Consider the following 20,410-nt stretch of genomic DNA (forward strand, 5'->3'; position numbering starts at 1 on the left):
TAAGCTGTAAACAAGGTCTTTCAGTTGCAGAATCGTTATTTAAACTTGTCGAATGTCAAGATAATACTGATTATGTTGAAATATTACAAAATAATTTTACAAGGCAAACAATAACAAATTACAGATTACCTTTTGAAATGATTAACAATGTGTTTTTATATATTAATACATAGATATAAAGTTGTTAAAGCAAATAGATACAAGTTTTTCAATTATCCTTGCTTTAGCATTACCGAAATAATACTGATAATTGTCGTTTTACAACAACAACAAATGTTTGTTTATATTTAGTAAAGACAAATTATATAATTTATATAAGTTAGTTATCATCTTTATATATTAATTCATTGTAGAAAAATAGTTTTTTTTTTTCATTTATTTATACAGTTTTCTGCAGTTGTTTGTCAATACAGTTTTAAAGAATCGAATACAAGTTTCAGCTCCAATATACTCTTTTTCAAGTCAATTATATAGATCATATACATCTGATTGTAATCTATTGGGAAGAGTAAATTTTCTGTATTCTTAATTCTTTGATGATCATTTAAATTGCTGTTCCAATATCACACTTATTTTCTTATAATTTAACAAAACTTATTAAAAACATTATAAATTAAATCAAATCTTGAAGATTTCAACTGTGAAATATAATTTTTTAAATTTAAACAAAGTAGTAGGCTTTAGATGTCATCGGGGTTGCATAATAGGCGGCAGTTAATTAATTTTGTTTGAAATAAATTCATCGTGTTGATGTGAATGTGTATGAAGAAGGGCAGCTGCAGCTGTCGAAAGTGGGTTTTTGTTTTGAAGCTAATTATAGGGGAGCGGATATTGATTTGAAGTGCGCGTCTGGAGCAGGAGAAGAGTGTTGCATGTGCAGCAGGTACACGAGTTTCCTTTCTTTCTTTAGAAATGCGAAAATACGCGCAAAGCGTTGTTTTCGAAAAATTGAAAGCACGCGCAAGTTCAATGCGCTCTTCGCCGCTCGTCGATTTACGTACACGTCCGCACGACCGTACACCCAACGTACGTACGTTATTCAACGAGCCGAAGAGTTACCAATTTCTCATTGCAGGTGGCGTGTGTTTACATTGGCTGTAGCATAATTGAGTGTGGTGTCGTCTCGCTCGGTAGCGTGCAGAGCGCGATCGACGCATCTCTTTCCAAAGATGGCGTGCTAACGTACACAGCTCGCGCAAGTGGCATTTATGGTTGCAGAGAGAGGTTGTGTTGATGATAAGCTCTCGGATCGAGTAGAAAGTGAATGAAATCGAATGCGTTAGAGTGGCGATCCGGCGACCGATCGGCGTAGGATTATTTATTTTTTATACACGTATATATGCCTTTTTCGAGTGTTCACTGTTCGGACTGAGACTGAGAGAGCGGCGAAGGAAGAAGCTATAGAAGAAGAAGTGAGATCGGAGACAGGAGACAGGGAGCCCCGAGACAACGCTAAAATGACGAACAACGGCAGCACAAGCAACAACATCGAGACCGAATATCTGGAGTTGAACAGGAACCTGGGATGGCCTCTACTTTACCAGGTGAGACAGACACCCGATTTCCTTCCTCCCTGCTGCATTCAGATCCCCTGATTCACTCTCGTTTCGGGAAATGTCACATGAGAGGTTGTCCCTCTCGCATGCACCCGCATCCCGATCATCTCATCTCCCTCGCTGCATTACCACCGTCTTTTCAATTCTTTTTCTCTCCATCTTCCTCTTCAACACTTTACTCAAAAGAGCAGAAAAAAACAACGTTCATGTTTATATATTCTTTTGCCAGCAAAAAACAACACGTACATTCCATTCCATTTACCTATCAGGATATCATTATGATAATGGTATTCATTAACAGTTAATACACATTACCTGGACAGCCCATTGAGTGGGCATCCCTGAAATGAATAATCCAATCAACACAATTTGGAATCTTATTCACAAATCTTCCTTAACCCAACTCATTAAAGAATAAAAAAAAAACTTTATATATTTCACAAAAAAACACATTTCAGAATCTGAATACATTCATAGCATTCATTAAATGTTTATTCACATTACCTGAACAGTTGCATTGAAATTGAGTGGGTTTTTCTAAAATTGTACTATGAATAAGCAAATCAACACAATACAACAATTACAGTCATAATAAAATTCAAGTTAAGCAAAAATATATTTATTTTGTAAGAAACATTTGCACATCACTATACTCATTTATGCATCTGGATATCATTATATCCATGGCATTCATCAATGTTTTTGAGTGGGTTTCTCTGAATTTACACTATGAATAATCCAAGTCACATAACAATACCACTTTTATAAGTGCTTCACACAATTGAAACTAGGGTTTGGTGCTTTATTCACAAATATAATAATAAATTTCTCTCTCCACCACTTGTTATAGAGTAAAAATACTCATTAATGTTTGTACATTTCTTTGCCAGGAAATATTCACATTCCTGCATACTCATTTCTATATCTACATATCATATTCATGACATTCATTAACTGTTAATACACTTTACCTGAATAGTTATTCTTGCAATTGAGTGAGTTTGCACAACTATTCAGGTAGTTGAATTAAAAACACAATAGTTTTTTCAATTTCATCCATGTTTTGTATCCAATTAGATTTATTTACAAATATCTTCATTATTTTTTAAGTACAAAAAATAACATTTGTATTGATTTATTTGTAATTAATAAGGCTTATTTCTTTATTTATTTATATCTCTCAGAACACATTAGTTAAATATATCTTCTTGTAAATTGGTGTGGACCAAGTTTGGTATGTCCTTTTTTAATATCTTTATTACTTTTTAACAATTAACATTTATATAGATTCATTTGCAATGAAACGAAAAGACACATTCCTGCATGCATTCATTTATGTATCTGGATGTCATTATATTTATAGCATTCATTAACTGTTAATGCACATTACCTGAACAGTTTTATTGCAATTGAGTGGGTTTCTCTGAAACTGTATTATAAATAACGTAATCAATTCAGAGTACTACTTTTACAAATACTGCCTTGAAGCCAATCCGAGTTTGGTTCTTGACAATGTCCATCGATTTATCAAGTGACATTAATCTTCTGCTGACTGATTCATGCCATCCCACGTTTCGTTTCTAAGAGAGAAATAGTATAAATCATAATTTGTGGAATTAAATTAATCGATCGTTAAATATATTTATATAGTTATACGTGCAAATTAAACTGTTCATTTCCAAAATACAGTATTTTTCTATATAATTCTAATATAATTTTCATTATTTTTTGTTGCATTTGATTTGGAAAATTTCCAATTTATTACCAATTCCCTGAACTGTGCGTTCTCGAAATATGTATATTTATGATTAGTTTTTCAAATACATTTAATACTGTTTATAGATAAAACTTAATTGTATAATTACCATGTGTTAATCATCGAAAAGAAAATACAAAAAAAAATACATTCCTGCATGTTCATTATATCCATTCATGACATTAATTAACTGCCAATACACATTACCTGGACAAGTGCTTTTGCAATCGATTCCGCAATTACAATACTTCAATCATCACTTTACAAGTTCAGCCTTGAAGTCGTTCCCAGTTTGGAAATGACAAATGATTTATCAACTGTCAGTAACAGAAATGTATCAATCTATTCCGAAAAGGATACATTTTTTTATTGTTTTTGTACAAGGAAACACGAAAATTCCTGCAATATTTATTATTACATTCATAGAATTGATTAAACGTTTATACATATGTACGTGTTATTGCGATTTAGCAATTTCCTATGAATCTGCTTTATAATATAAATAGAAGTTTTACAAATACTACATTGAAGCTGTTTAGTAGTTGGTTTTTGATTTAACAACTTTTGTCTTCACATATTGATTCACGTTCAGTGGAAGAAAGCAATAATAGTATTAATCATAATTTGTGGAATTTCTTTGTTATCGATCACTGAACATATGTCTTATATAAATTCAATTAGTTCCCGGAAATTCGTTTAATAATTTTCTTGCGATTTTGAGAAACATAGCTTTACAAACACAGACAATAATATAATACGAATTGCTTGTTTTCCGGTGAAGGAAGGTTATTGGTCTTTACTACATGTTTGCATTTTGTATGTCTTCAAGGATTACTATGCTCAGCTCTTAATGCATTTAGAGATTTTTTTTTTCAATAATTTAATCCTAACTGTAAGGATTGAAATATGTAATTTAGTTAAACTAATAATCCGAAGTTGCATTAACTAAAACAGCGATTCTCAACCTATGAGTTTAAGCTGTCACCTGATAGCTGATCACCTTACGTCAAAGTGTCAAATTGAGTCCTAATTATGAACAAATATGTTAGGTTGCGCGGGGCAAAAAGTTTGAGAAACGCTGATCTAATGTATTGATGTAATTCTTTGTTGAATTTCTTGAACATGCTTCATCACGTTTTTTTTCATAATTTCCAAAATGATAGACGATGGGAATTTCTAATACGCAGTATTCTGAGGATATAATCATAATGATATTTATATCAATTTATAATCTAATATAATCTGTATTTTACGATTGTACTTATTAAATGTATTAGAAAAAAAATAATAAAACTAGATTTTCGCAATAAAATTTCAATTATCTATAATAATGCCTCATGTTCTTAGATCATTATTCTAAACGTTTATTTTATAAAGAAATCAAGGAAAGTTGTAACATTTTGATTGGGATCTAATTTTGTTTTTGGTGATATATTCTTATCAAAATCGATTTAGGAAATTCCGCATTCTTAGATTTGCATTGAGTGTTCTGCAAATATTGCACCTGTAAACAAATATGATATAAATACTTTTTTTTAATCATCTTTTTAATTAATCTTTTTTCTTGTTTCATTAAAATCGTCTTTAAGAAACATGTCTCAAAGTAATTTTAGGGCCAAATTTACACATAAGAACTGATGAGATTTTAATATATATAGTTTTATAGTTGTTTCTTTTTTTTAAATTAATCTAAGTGTTACAAAATCATATTACAAGTGTTTGTGTTAATGAACAATTTTTATTTTTAAATTTACATCCACTTACTGAAATGTTTTAAGTGTCTTACTGAAAAAAAAAGAAGGATTTTCAACGCCTGCAAACCAAAAAAAAATCCAATTACTAAACTGTCTTTCAAGTGGAATAATCCCTTGGCTGCGTTATGTGCACTGAATAAGCAATAAAAAAGTATTACAGAAATAATAAAACTGTTTTGACTTTTTGAACATATTATTTCTTATATGGAAATAAACTTGTATAGCGAGTTCGTTTTCTATATTTATCTTATTGAAAATTATGTACAAAACACTTATCTTAATTAATATGGTAATTCTTATATGTAAATATAGTGCAGACGCCTTTTTCAATAACACTAAAAAGTTTATAAATTCTCTGATTAAATGTAATTAATTTATATTACATTGAAATGGAAATTCCTTGTTACTTGTTACCTGTTCATTAAAATAATACCGATGAATGCAATATTTCTGGAAGTCGTCCATGTTTTGTTCCAAATATCTACAATGAATATGCAAATTTATAAGTATACAGTAAGATTTCTGCTTAAAAGTGTATTTATTTTTGATTCAATGTCGGTAAATGTAAGTTTAACTCACATTTACCCACTATTTCCGGAAAATGTACACATTAACCAACGACATCGGTAAATGTTCATATAGGTAAATAAAATACAGTGGAACCTTGCTTAACGAGTTTAATCCGTTCCAAAATTTTCGGATTTTTACTCGTATAGTGAAACATATTCATAAATACGCATAATATGTGTACACAAGTTTTAACAATGATGTATGATGAATTTAATTTCCCGATATACGTAGGTAGATGTAAACATTTACCGGTGGAAGTAGATATATGACGCTGCTGTCAGTCTTATACTTACATTTACCTACAAGATCGGTAAACGTATACATTTATCGGGAAATGTATACATTTACCGATTGTGTACTTTTATCGTGACATATATACTACAAAACCTTTTTTATTTTTTTCCAAATGAAAGCATTTTAATGCTTTTATTATTTCAAATAAAACTGAATATTTTATAAAAAAAATCTATATATTTTTTCCTTTTATAATAAATTTATAACATATTCGCTAAACGTAAGGATTTTGAAGGTCGGCTCAATTAAGGAGATTCGAAACTAAAGTATAATGCATTCCGAGATATTTCATGTTGTTTGCAAGTTATTTTTTTAAAAGACAGAAAAAGTAAACTAATAATGGAAACAAATATTACGTAATTTTATTGATTTGTCTTATTTTGGTTGGAAATATTTAATATTAATTGTTGAAGAAAATTAAATTTTAAATTTAGAAACTTAGACATCTTAATAATAATTAGTTTTAGACAGAAATATATTGTGTTTTATTAATAATACGTATATTTTAAACTAATTGAAGTATAATAATTCATTACTTTTCGGAGAAATGTTAGTTTTCTCAATTTAAATTAAATTGTCTTTTTTTCTTAGAAAATCAATTAGAGAATATTGGATTACAATGGTGACCAAATATTTATGGTTTTGAGTTTTTATTGTAAACAGTAATTAAGTAAAAATATGTTAATGTTTAGTTTTCAGTTTTGAGGAAATCTACTCTTTCACTTTCATATCTGAAAGTGAAAGAAGATTATATTAGATTTGGTAAATATATATATGCTGTAGTAACGACAATTTGATTGATGGATTTGTTGTATCGTCCGTGTTTACAAACTTTGGAAATTTGCACTGAACTGATGAATGAACGAATCGTATGAGTCATTTGTTTAATAAATAAATATATAGATTTATCAGCAATAAAACAAACTGATTGTAAGTATTGAAGGTTTATGAGAAACCGACAAACGTAGCTTTGTTTTGTATTTCATCTGCAGCTATTTGTAAATATTTATAATAAAATTAAAAAATAAAATGAGTACTTCAGTGAAAGTGCACATGCATAGAAACGATAAATGTTTATGATGTAAATGCCGCAATGCTCTAAAGATTTATTGTTTGAATATGTTAAAATTGTGGATGAACGATTCAACGCATCGGCATTATTAATTCATTTCAAAAAAAAAAGTAAATGCATCATTATTATTTTTTATTCAAATCCGCGACGCGCCGCATGTTTATCGAGTGATGTGCCACTAAAGTATGCATAATATTAATCGAGTGAGCAAACTGCGGCGCGAAATGCACGAAAACGCAATCAATACGTTTTGTTTCTACAAAAAAAAACAACAACGAACGTTTACTATATTGAATTTGCTTTATTTACAAGGCTAAGTAATTGAATTTGAATTATTTACAACTGAAACTGGATAATAATTTACGTAGAACTCGATTCAAATAATTATTGATTATCTATATGTGTTTTTATGTATATAATATAATACAGGTAGTTTCCAACGTTACGAATAAATTTCCATCTCCGTTTCGTAAAGTGAGAACTCGTTTACTCATAAACTTTTCTTATGGATACATATTTTTTAATGGAAAAATTTTTCTTGTTTAAATTTCGAATAATTCACGACAATTCAAACACAATGAAAAACATATCAATAAATTTAAATATTTTAAATTTCCGAATTTTTACCCGTATAGTGAAACATATTCAAAACTACACATTGCGAGGTGCTCGTTAAGCGAGGTTCTACTGTATAATTATTTTTCTCCTCGTTTCTAGAATTGCACGTAACGTCCAAAATAATGAATGATACCCGTTTACATATGCAGAATCAGGTGTAATGTGACACATCGCTACTCAAATTACCACGAATCAATTTCATATATTAACAATAATCACTTTTTTTTAGTATTCATGCATTACAATTTAATAATTCGTAGTTTTAGTTTTATTGGACAGAATTCCACCAAAATGTGTTTATTATTTCTGGCAGATTTTTTTTTAAATTGAGATTATTCAATGTTTGTTTGAATCTAAAGAATGACAAATTTTGAATGAATTATCAAAAATAAACTAACAATAAGTTATAGTAATGTAACTTTGGAATTTCCTTAACAATTATAGTGATTATCTAAGGACTAAAAATAATTTGATAAATAAGATTGTAGTAGAATTAAATATAGTGACTTGGTATTTCCAGATGGTTTTAGTGCGCGATAATCAAACAGAATTAGAAAAAATATTCTATTTGATTATCGCTATGAACTCATTCATTTTAATCGTTTAAAACGTATGTTTCATTTACACAAATTATTTCTATAAAATTTAATTACATTTTTCTTACAATTTATTTTTCTCGTTAAGCGAAATGCTCGTTCTGCGAGTATCCACTGTATTGAGTTTGAAAGTTTTTTTTTCCCAACTTATGGATAACTCTTAATTAATTATTAAAGTAGATAACTTCGGGTTCGGATTTTCAATTAAAACTAGGTTGCGTCGTTTCAGCGTTGATTGATGATCAAATTATCGTCGGAGGACAAAAAAAAAGGAAAGCGAAGAGTTGAAATTTAATAAGAATGCATTTTATCGATTCGCCATAAAATCTGGACGTTCGTGTCGTTTCGTTTCGACATTTTATGTTATCGTAAAATTAACTTTTATGTAACGCGTGAATTATGGTTTTGCGATGTCGATAAAAATCTCTATTTTTCTTCTTCTCCTGTATCTTCAGCCTTACTAAACTCAGCAACAGCACTCCTTTCATTTTGCAGACGTTGATCTGCTGTGGAAGTTTCATTTAACATTCTCCCTCGGTGAGTGATCTCCCCAACACCTCCGTATGATTAATTAGTTAATTAACGATGAACGAAGCTCGACGAAAATATCCGCAGTTTAATTAGGTTGTCGGATGCACATGGCAGTCAACGTGCTAACTAAACAAATTGTTACGAAAAAAACAATATTTTAATTCGTTGTTGCTGTGCGTTTTCATTCATAGTTGTTTCCCAACGGATTTGTCGAAATTTATTTTCTCTGGCAGAATGTTTTTACGTTTATCGTTTACAACCAGTTCATATTGTTTTTCATAATTTCACTCTAATTACGATAAACGGCTCTATTTGAATAAAGGTTTGCACGCGATTCGCATTCGAATCTGTATCACCACGCTTCACTCGCCTCGCATTGCATCACATTTATTTTTATCTATTCAATGTAACGTTTACTTTACTTTTTACACGTGAAAACACAAAAAAAAAAACAGAATATAGACACGCATAGACCTGAACCACGTACATTTTACATCCATTCACTTCACGATGGTGTCACTATTTCGAGAGGTCCGCCAGATTATTCATCGATTTACATTCATTACGTCTGTAGTTTTGTATATATCATCAATGGACTTGATTATAATCTCTCTGTCATTTACAAGTGCTTGTATAATTCAGCACGGATCGCGTTTACAGCCATCGTTTAATTAATCCTAATTTATTATGTAATTTACAGTAAATTAATTCAGAATAATATTCGTTTTAATGCGGCTGAAAGACCTAATTGACCCAACGCATCTTCACATTATTATTCTATTATGTATTCTAATAGATGCGTAGTTATAAAATTACAACCGTTTGGTAATGCAGTCGCAGGGGGCTTTGACTCATGTATTTGAATATAAACAATACTTGATTCATTACGATAATACCATGAGATTTTTTTGAAAACTATAATTACAGAGAATTCGCATAAACGTATGTTAAGAAATTTGACCTCAGTTTTTGATTACTCATTTTTTTACTAATATTTAGCTTTAATTTTGATGATAGTTGAAAATATTGGAAATCGAAACAATACTTATTTATTGTCATGGAAACACTTTTAGTTATATGTTATTATTCAATGTTACCAAGCTACGTTCCACTATTCAATTAACTTTGGGTTAATTTTTGTTAATAGACGAAAATAATTATATATTTATAAATATATGAATACATTTATTGGAAATACCTATATTGTGATAAATTGTTGTTTCCACAGAAAACGGTGACATTGAAATGTAATTATGAAGCATTTTATATAGGTTTTTAAAAATCACATATATAAAAATAACATAGTTAAAAATGTCTGTGATAATAATAGAAAATATAAATCAATTAATCCATTTTCTTGTTTGATATTATGAATATTTTAAATAATTACGAGGAAACTTTTCGAGAATAATGATTTTGTATTATTAAGTAGGGATCAATAACTGATGTTATTATATAATAAATGATGGTTTGAATGATAGCGATTCGATCGTGACTAGAAGTGGTTAGGTGCTGTTTTAGATTCTGAACTGATTAGAATTGGAATCGTTTTAACAATAACTAGAAACGATTTGCTGGAATAGAAGGAAAAATCACTGTTTTTAGGAAACATGATTTGCAGGTCCTTCGAGGATAAAAATATAAGTTATGATAATTGATTCGATTTGCTATGCAGCAGCCACTCACGCCGGAACCAGATTATAGTATTCAACCTTCGTCCTTCTAATATAATTACAATATTGCATAGTAATAAATATATTTTCCGCGTTCAGAGAAACGTGGACGAAACCTTCCCTTGGAAGAATGATATCTGCCATATATTATTACAGTTTTTTTTTTATTGTTGCTTGCAACTTTCTTTTTTTTGTGTTGTGTTCACCAAGTCTAGCATTATGGTACTTTCTAATCGTTCAGCAATGAAGCGAGTTTCATTTAATGATAACATTGTGCGCATGGAAACTCGGAAGCTTTTCCATGTGGCCGACAATGCATGGCCTCGGGCGAACTTATTTATTTTTAATTATAGTCAAAATCCGTGCGTTTCAAACAAGGCCGCTTTTCACGGGGCCGTAGCTCCGAAGAAAACTGTTCAATCATTTGCATTCAATATTTATGCAGATAGGAATCGGGGAGCACTTGAATGGAAAAGAGTGAATGGTGTCTGGTTACTATTCTTAGTAGGCCGGATAAATATATCGTCCGGGATTATTGATTTATAGCTTCTGCACTTGGATTTAATGCCTATTATTAAACGAAGCTCGAAAATTCAATTAGCCTTACCTCTTTGATGAGAGAGGAACGAGCCGTGTAGAGTGTGTGTGCAATGGTAGGAAACGAAAGAATCGTGTATTGTAATCGCGATCAATTATAATACCAGTAAATTATCATTTCTCACATATTTAATTACTGTATCACTTGGCAGTTGGAAAAGAGCAAGGCTTCGGGAATTCGCCGCAATTATAATTAATTGTATTATTGTTGCGTGGGCTCGTGTTCCTATGTGTGTGCTTGTATATATTTGTATGTGCATTGTTAACGAGCGCTGCGTTACATGAAAGAAACTGGATGATTTCTTCATCGCTTTCCCGTCACCATTCCAAAAAAAAAAGAGCCTCGCAGTCGAATTTATTGAATGAAGCGAATTCAGGCCGCGCTGCGTCATCTCCCCATTTGTGAGGTTCAATCTACTATCTCTCCCCAGGATTAATTAATAACAATTGTTTTCAACAAGATATACACACTCACAACAAAGCGTATGTGTAATCTCTCGTTCATCGCATCGATCCTATTATCCAGAGCATGTTGTTTTATCAATTTGTTTATATTTTGTTTTGTTTGTTATGTTTTAGAAAATTCGCGCGAAGAGCGTAAGCAATAATTACACGCAGCTGGAATCGGTGAAGCCGCAGAACAAACCTCTGAACAGGTACCGCGATGTGAGCCCGTACGATCACAGTCGGATCGTCCTCAAGAAGGGTTCGACTGACTACATAAACGCCAACCTGATCTGCGTGAAGAAGGCGAAACGTCGTTACATCCTTACGCAGGGTCCGCTCTGCAATACGGTGAACCATTTCTGGCTGATGGTGTGGGAGCAGGGCAGCAAGGCCGTACTGATGCTTAACAAACTGATCGAGAAGAAGCAGGAGAAGTGCCACCAATACTGGCCTTCGAAAACTGGTAGCGAACATGCAATGGTCATGGAGAATGTAGGACTCACGCTGGAGTACGTCGAGTACCACGACTACTCTTACTATCTGACTAGAACGCTTAAGCTGACTGATACAGAGAGCGGAGAGTCCAGGCAGATCATCCAGTTCCATTACACAACCTGGCCAGATTTCGGAGTGCCAAGCTCGCCCACGGCCTTCCTCGAATTTCTGAAGAAGGTACGTGATGCTGGAGCGTTGGAAGAGGACGTTGGACCGGCGATAGTCCACTGTTCAGCCGGCATCGGAAGATCCGGCACGTTCTGCCTCGTCGATTCCTGTTTAGTCTTGGTAATTATAAACCTTTTTAACTATCTACTTTTTTTAATGTTAAATCAAGTGGTAAAGCATTTATTATTAATTTTTAATCTGAACCTTTTTCTATTAACTTGTTTACTTAATCTTATTCAGAGAGTCGAACCGGAACCAGACCGTAAACCGTAATTAACCAAAATTTGTAACTTGCTTAATTGAAAAACCGAAACCGGAAATTTTATTACGGTTAATTTCGGTTAATTTTTTTTAGTGTTTATGTTTTGGTGTATTTATATGGTCAAACGAAAAAAAAAATATTTTTCGACATTGTGTTGGTCGGTCTATTGTGAATAGAGTGTATAAACAAATAATGTACAAGAGACATTGATGAAGTATCTTTGAATTCTTTTTCAAATAAACAAAACCATCAATTGGAGAAGAAAGGGCAACATTAGAACAAACTCAAATGAAAGTAATTAAAAAGGATCATGACTGTGAACATGACTGAAGAAATATTACAAAGTGCATGTGTTGAACTAGTCACTAATTAATTTTTATTTTTTTTGTATTTTCAATAGTTTGAAAACAATAGTAAGGGAATTTGGTAAATAGAATTAAATTCAAATTTTATATTGGATTCGATTTTAAATTATAATTTCAACCGGAACTGAACTGAAATTTTTAGACGAACCGAAACCGTATCTGGAAAGATACGAACCGTAAATCGGAATGAAATTAATTTCGGTTCGACTCTCTGATCTTATTTAACTATTGACATATACATTTGATATTCTATGAAATAATTATTATTTTTGGATACAAAAGTGAAAAAGGGTCTACATGAAATATAAAGGAACGTGTTTCAACTAGATCAATACCACACACGGTTCAAACACTATATTTCAATTACAGACAGACTGAAAGCTGTATTGTGTCCAAGGCGCGGTTTTCCCGAAGTTATACTAGTTATGTTTATCCACTGACAAATCCTTAAGATTTAAAACCATTTAAACTTGTTTTTAGTTTTTGTTAAAATATATACTGATATAAAATATAGTATTAATTAGGATAACTGTAAATATTTATTCAACTAAATAATAATCTATATTGGTTTTTGTTAGATTGAGTCGTACGGTCAAAATGCAGTCGACATCAAGGAGATCCTTTTGGAGCTGCGCCATTACAGGATGGGATTGATACAAACGATCGAACAATTGCGATTTTCGTATCAAGCTATTATCGAGGGTGCTAAGAAGCTATCCGAGCCGTGCGAAGATAAAGAGGTGAGTACGAACGTCCAGTTTTCCCTAGAGTCAGCAATTTATTATTCCAGAGGAATAAACCTAAACCTTCACGTTCTAAACCTCGCAAATCCTAATACCGTAAGTCCATCCCTCCATCCTATAATTTGCAATGTGCATCCGTATGTCGTTGGGCCAATGATGAGATTGTTTCTTGCAGAATTGCAATTCCGATCTGATCGTGAGTAACAATATCGAGGAGGTGGTGGAAGCTCACAGTTCCGATGAGGAGGAACCACCGCCTTTGCCGCCGCCACGCATGGACAGTTTAAACAGGAATTGCGGACCGCCCATCGATAGACCTCTTCCCAACATACCCAACAGCACGTCGCTCAGCGACTTCAGCTACCCGGAGAGCGATAGTGAGAAGGAGGTATACTTAATCGTTGTGGACCTTCTTTTCCTGTGCTCGTTCCTAAATCGTAACTTTTCAGAGTTGCCCGAGCGGTCCGTTGCCCACTGTTCCTGGGGAAGATGAGGAGGACGAGGACGACGATACCAGCAGTGTGGATGAGGTAGAAGATGAGACTGAACTTGATAAGAAACAGGAGGACGATGAAGATGTGGAGGAGGAAGAGGACGCTGTTTGTGATACAATTATTAATAATAGGTATTTCACTTTGCATAATCCAGAAGGTGGATTCTAATTGTTTCTTGTTTTGTGTTTCTCTGTTAAGATGTGCGTCGCCTTCGGCCGAGCTACGACAAAGGAACCGGATAGAGCGCAAAACTAAGCTTTCGGATCAAGTGCGGGACATGAAGAGGCGCCAGCAAGCTAACGAACAATGGACGCAGTTGAAGAGGTCTCTTTACAAACCATTCGTTGTAACCGGGGCTCTCGCCTTAACAGGCGGCCTCATCGCATATCTATACTTCAAAGCTTGATTCATTTTATTATTATTATTATTATTTTATACGTATTTATATATAGAAACAAAAGAAAGACAGTACACAAGGGGGAAGGACTGCTATTCAAATAACCGTTCATTATCTCGACTAGCTTCAGTTTAATCACAGCTATGACATAGACGTAAAAACACTTGCGTTAATCTACGAAATTTACAAACAATATTATTATTATTATTTGTTCAAATTATGTTATGTTTAATGTTCGGAAGAGTCAAGTACAAAAAAAAAACTGAGAAATTGTTGCAGATGTATTATTATTATTTTTGTTTTTCTTCTTCTATTTTTCATCTAAGAGAACAAATTTCGGATTTAACGAGAGATATATTTTATTACTACTACTATTATTATTATTATGAAATATTATTCACCGTTGTTTTTGGTAGCACAAGAATGAATTAATATAGATTATTTAAATGTTGCCACAAAGTTTACGTGTAGATATTTATTAGTTTATTATTATTATTATATATGAGTATATATTTTATTGAAATTTATAACAAAAAAAAATAAGAATGAAAAAGAAAATCTATAACAATAACCTATTTTGTTCATTTATCACTAGTTTCTTCGGTCCGCGAATTGAAATTAAATGATGACGATGATGATATAAATTAAAATTTTAAAAAAAGTGATGGATCGAAAGCGAAAAATTCGGTAAGAAAAATTAAAACGAAAGGTGAGGCCAAAACATTTGTGTCAAAGCGATCATTTCGAGAGACGACATATCAGTAAAAAAAAATTGGAAATGTTTCTTAAGCTTATGCTATCAAAAAGAAGGCAGTTAATTTTATCTTTCATTATTATTTCGATACTACTAAATAAAAAAGCAATACTTCGCATGCAATACTGAAGATTAAGGGTAAAAAATATATATATATAGGTATACGCATTTTTTTTGTAGAGATCTGCAACAAGTTGAAAATTGTTTTTAGTTTTTTTTTATTAACGAAAAAGTTTATTATGGAAAAAGACTGATCTACAATTGCTTGCCATCTTTTCTGATTCCTTCATCATGTTTATTTGCCACCGTTTCGTTCTGGCTTAAGAAATGATTATATTTTTTATAAAAGATATTGAAGTAGATTAACAAATTTTGGAAGAGTTGAATATATATATATATATTATTTTTTGATTTTTTTTTTCAGCAAATTGTGAGTAATATATGATTTGAAATCTTGATTTGCAGAAGAAGGTGGCAAGCATTGTGTCGAGAGGTTTTAGTGGTGTCTTTAGCGGGGCACAATCTTACATAAGTGATTAATATAAATATACACATTACTAGGATTAAATGAGTATGACGAAAGTACTAAAAAATATATATATATATATGAGATGAGGAAGTTTACTTCGCAGGGTTTTTTATAGGATATACAGTAAGATTTTTGATACTCGACAGAAGCACAAAATTTTTATACTAATCAAGCAGACTTTCTGTTTCCTATCTAGCTACTTACGATGATTAGTTCTTTCTTGTTTCTGTTCGGAGAGTAACTGCGTTTCTTTTTTCTACACTCGATTTTTACATTCCTTCGAAAAGTGCCTAAGAGCGATACTGATGAGATTGACTTACGGAACGAAAACTGCAGGCATGTCTTAATTTATATGGACAATACTATACTACTATAAACTAATGATTATTATTTCTATTATAAATATATACATTTGTTGTTGTCGTCTTAGAGACTATATTGAGTATGGCAACACTCTTAGATCAGTGTACGACAATCGGTGTAACTTAATGATATAATTGTTTCAACGAGGCGAGAATAGTAGTGATGTCGATTTTCATCCAACATTTCCTTTCTTCTTCATTGTGATTATTTAACTATAAAAAAAAATATATATATAATATATGAAAATGGAATTAATTTGAAAGAGAGGCGAGTGAGATAAGAAATAAGCAACAAACAAAGATAAAAAAAAATGAAACAAACTAATAAATAAATTTAACAAGACAAACAAAAATAAAAAGAGAAATAATAATAATGATGAATATATTTCGTAATCTTTTATGAATTTATTATTGATTGAGAAATCCAATAAACTATGTTACATTGAGAATATAACAAATCGTTTTATATATGGTAGATTTTTCTATTTCAGGCCAAAGACAACGCTGCCGGACTGACACACGAATTTTTTTTGGAGGAGTCTGGACGATACCTTTAGATTAGTCGAAGATAAGTTTTACGGCCTTACGTTTTAAAATTTGTTACAAAAACTAGTCAAACGCTAGTAACTGTATTGTTTATATTTTTTTTTTCTCTTACATTTAGTTTTATTTTTTGGGTATGTTTACGTATGTTTTGTTTTTATTATCTTTATTAATTAATTGCTCTGTTTTGCGTTCAGCGACGATCGTGTTAATCTGCGACGAACCATTTCTTTGTCTCGTAAGTAAAGGTGCGGCAGGAAATGTTTATTTGAACAAAAACAACAATATATAATTGCAATTTAGGACGTGAGTAGTTCCATTGGGCAATGTGAAATTGGGAAGTGCCTCTCTTAACTACTTTTTTTTTGTTTTGCATTGATTGATTTTGTTGAGCGACAAGGAAGCAGAAAAACTTCTAAAATTAAGTAATCTGTAGAGTGTATTTCAATTACTGACTAACTCATTAGTAGATATTTAACTAACTTGTTGAGATTTAATATTTACGTAACGCAATTTAAACGTTGAGACCAAAATACGTACTTCCAAGTTCCACTTTGTACAATGCTTCGATGCATACATATATTATATTATATACAATTTTTATATGGAGTGAGATATTTAGAGCATTTTACAATTAATATTATATCTATATACATACATATACGGAACGTTTTGCATGGCGTCTGATACATTTGTAATTTTTATATAAAGGAGATACCACTTTTCGATCTGATGTTTATACACACTTTCTTAATGTTTCTTTCATATTTCTATATCATCTACGAACTTGATTAGGATCTAAAGTGCAATAATCGCTCTCTTTACTAATTGGAACTAAACAAAACATTTGATTTTGAATGTTAGCATATGCTCTATATTAGAACAGTCTGTTAAACGGTTAATATATATATATTTATAATTACTTTTTTTGTGTTAATGGATTTTCATGTTTGCAATATTTCAATAGCAGGATTTTTCAATTAATACCGTAATTAAAACCCTGTTTCATAATTAGTACATCGTAAATATATATATAGAGAGAAAAGAAAAACGTATTGATGTAAGGTTCATTGTTGTCGTTTTAGAAAATGTGATTCTTGGAGCGTATAAGTAGTAGAGTAGTTACATATAACTTCGGAGGTTTCTTTCTTAGTATTGACCGTCCATTCTATTCAACTTTTTCTTTGTCGTTTGTATTTTAACTATGTCGGTCGGCTGTGACTTTCGTTATAATCGGTTTTGGTCTCTTGTATAAAAACGTGAGAAAAAAAATTATACGAACTTTTCTTAAATAGAATGGTAAATGAATAAAAAAAAATATTAATTTAAATTTGAAGCAGCTTATTTTCAGTAGTTAAAGAAACGCGTATTGTTTGTGTGGGGACCATGTAATAAAGTAAGCTGAGGAAATTTTTTGTTAATCTGGATTTTAGAAATCTAACTAATTTATTAGTGGGTATAGATTACACAATTTATGTTTAAATAAAAATATCAATATTTAACATGAGAATCTTTTAATCCATTAAATTCGCAAGACAAAGTTTACATAAAAGAGTTAATATTTCTTTGCATCAAACCTATTCATAGAGGTTTCATGTTAGTGTATTCAAATTATGTCAAGTTATATGTGTTTACTGCAAGTTTTTTTATTCATTTATCATTCTTGTAATTTTAAGTGGTCTTCTGTATATTGGACATATGCAAAATATTGCTGAAATTATAAAGTTTAACGTGTAAATGATGATAAAGAAAAAAAATTCTTAAGACTGCCAAACTTTAGAGTTTAGAGCAGATGTAACGCTCGGTCGTGATCGACTGTTTCGTATAGTTCTAAGGTTATGCTTGATTAGGGTGTAAATGTTGTCCGAAACAGCGGAAGGAATGCAGAAGAGAGATGAACGCCCAAATTAGCTAATGATGATAATAAACTGACAGATGTAAAATGACAAAATCAAAATTAGCCACAACCGTCATAATCTATTTATGTAATGTTAATGAATTTATACGTTTTGATAATAATAATAATGATGCCATTAGTACAAAATTCCCTGTGCAAGAATCTGATCCCAATGAAGGCGCAGAGTGCGGACGCTCAGCGCGTCGACGCCGCAAAACTGTTGAGTTTAGTGAAGAAGGTCGGTCTGGATAAGACCGCTCTGATGCAGAGCGAGGAGGCCAAGGATTTCGAGTCCATCGTCGAGTCGATAACTCCGACGTCTTCGACGAAGAAGCCCACGCTTTTCTCGGCAAAGAGACGCACGCCCAAGAACGAGCGGAGCTACCACGATATTAAGCTGCTGCTCACGAAGCTACTAGAGCAGGTCTCCGACATGGAGAAGGAAAAGCGCGACGAAAAGCTGCCGAAGAAGGCCGTCAAGCTGAAAGGTAACTCGTTCTTGAACGATCGTTTGATGTGTTAGCTTGTGATTTAGATCGGGTCACGACGACGATGCCCGTCGCCGGTCTGATACCGCAGATTAACACGAGAAGCAACAAGGCGAAGAAGAACAAGAAGGATGATAATAACAGGCGGCAGAGGTGGGGCCATTGGACGGATTGGTCATCATGTAGCGTTTCTTGCGGGAAGGGCAGGCAGATCAGGTGGAGGCACTGCATCGAGCATTGCGAGGAATCGGAAACGGAAATGGCGGAGAAGACCTGTCAGCTTCCGGCTTGCGGACCCGGAAAACTCTTCGGCGTTATTCAATTATGATAAGCGACATCCCGGCTCCTCCTCCACCACCATCCCATCACCGCTCCTATACAAAATACATTTTATATAGATTATAGATTATTATTATTAAATAGTTTTACTTATCGATCAGTTTATCAAACGTCGATATTGTGGAAATCGATTGCTTGGCAGCAATGTGCGAACAATCTCACAATATTGGTAAGTATTACATTTTTTTATGGGAAAATTTCAATAATCTAAACTATATAAACCAGCGTTTTCCAAACTGTGTGGCGCGGACTAGTCGAAGGGTAGGCGCGAATATTAGTCACAGTGAGCAATTTTCCAAATGACTGCTAAAGTTTTATCTATTTTATGAAATGTAGAGGAGGAGAAAAGATGCCAAATAAATATTTTTAAGGGAGGCTGATATTATATAATTAAGAAAAAAAATTTAAATTCACAATATTAGTAAAATTCAACATTTCATAAAAAAAATACATCATAAATAAAGATTCATATTTCCAACATATTTTATATTGATGATATTTCGTATTAAGTTCTTAATATCTTGCAATAAACCTATCCCTCGTTTTACACGATAGTTTCTTTACATATTTACGCTTTTACACGGATTAAAAAACGGATCAGAAGTTCTTTTTACACGTTTTGGCCTTAAAAATAATAAATTAAAAATAAATATTGAAATAATGGCTATGAAAAGGAACATTTTTTGTTTTTTTTTTTTGCATATTATTCGACGTACAGGGTTTTACATTCGCAGGAACCTATCTACTGTTCAAGGGGATAGGTGTATTTAGATATTTAATTCTTGAATTTTTGTGGTCGAAAAGGTGGCAAAAATAATTAGGGATTAAATGTATTTCAAACTTTTCATTAATTTTCATGAGAACTAAATTATTAGTACATAAATTTCAGTAAATTCGATAACAAATAGTTTATCTAAAATTTTATGCAATATAATTTCCTTCATGGGAGAATTTAATTAAAAATTTCATAAACTTGAACAACTTAATAGAAATATTTTGTTTGACTCAAATAGTTTGATAAAAATAAACTAGGAACAACAAAACTATCTTCCTTTTTGTTATATAGCAATGAATAGTTTTAAGCATTTATATCTATTGCACAAATTTGTA

At 31.9% G+C, this 20,410-nt stretch overlaps 2 protein-coding genes across 3 annotated transcripts; both read left to right on the plus strand.

Moving 5' to 3' along the window:
- Positions 1-1,101: 1,101 nt before the first annotated feature.
- LOC108562196 (tyrosine-protein phosphatase non-receptor type 61F-like) lies at positions 1,102-16,635 on the plus strand. 2 transcript variants are annotated; one of them, XM_017920456.1, is made up of 7 exons: positions 1,102-1,544; positions 11,597-12,247; positions 13,333-13,494; positions 13,673-13,885; positions 13,947-14,122; positions 14,190-14,315; positions 16,525-16,635. In XM_017920456.1, the coding sequence occupies exons 1-7, from the start codon at positions 1,458-1,460 to the stop codon at positions 16,547-16,549; spliced, it is 1,440 nt and encodes a 479-aa protein (XP_017775945.1). In that variant the 5' UTR covers positions 1,102-1,457; the 3' UTR covers positions 16,550-16,635. The 2 variants fall into 2 exon arrangements, with proteins under 2 accessions (XP_017775945.1, XP_017775944.1); XM_017920455.1 differs by lacking the exon at positions 16,525-16,635 and having other exon boundaries at positions 14,190-14,637.
- A 956-nt stretch (positions 16,636-17,591) lies between these two features.
- On the plus strand, positions 17,592-19,327 carry LOC108562197. Its single transcript, XM_017920457.1, has 2 exons — positions 17,592-18,961; positions 19,009-19,327. The coding sequence occupies exons 1-2, from the start codon at positions 18,565-18,567 to the stop codon at positions 19,287-19,289; spliced, it is 678 nt and encodes a 225-aa protein (XP_017775946.1). The 5' UTR covers positions 17,592-18,564; the 3' UTR covers positions 19,290-19,327.
- The last annotated feature ends 1,083 nt before the right edge of the window (positions 19,328-20,410 follow it).

The sequence above is a fragment of the Nicrophorus vespilloides genome, unplaced genomic scaffold (genome assembly GCF_001412225.1).
Source record: "Nicrophorus vespilloides isolate i.1.1-1 unplaced genomic scaffold, Nicve_v1.0, whole genome shotgun sequence".
Lineage (NCBI taxonomy): Eukaryota > Metazoa > Arthropoda > Insecta > Coleoptera > Silphidae > Nicrophorus > Nicrophorus vespilloides.

What these genes read in the sequence shown, in the direction of transcription:
- LOC108562196 (XM_017920455.1), top strand. Translation starts at nt 1,458, where the DNA reads ATGACGAACAACGGCAGCACAAGCAACAACATCGAGACCGAATATCTG. An exon ending in GATGGCCTCTACTTTACCAG is followed by an intron (nt 1,545 to 11,596) that starts GTGAGACAGACA and finishes GTTATGTTTTAG; the next exon opens with AAAATTCGCGCGAAGAGCGT. An exon ending in TCGATTCCTGTTTAGTCTTG is followed by an intron (nt 12,248 to 13,332) that starts GTAATTATAAAC and finishes GGTTTTTGTTAG; the next exon opens with ATTGAGTCGTACGGTCAAAA.
- LOC108562197 (XM_017920457.1), top strand. Translation starts at nt 18,565, where the DNA reads ATGTTAATGAATTTATACGTTTTGATAATAATAATAATGATGCCATTA. An exon ending in GAAGGCCGTCAAGCTGAAAG is followed by an intron (nt 18,962 to 19,008) that starts GTAACTCGTTCT and finishes CTTGTGATTTAG; the next exon opens with ATCGGGTCACGACGACGATG.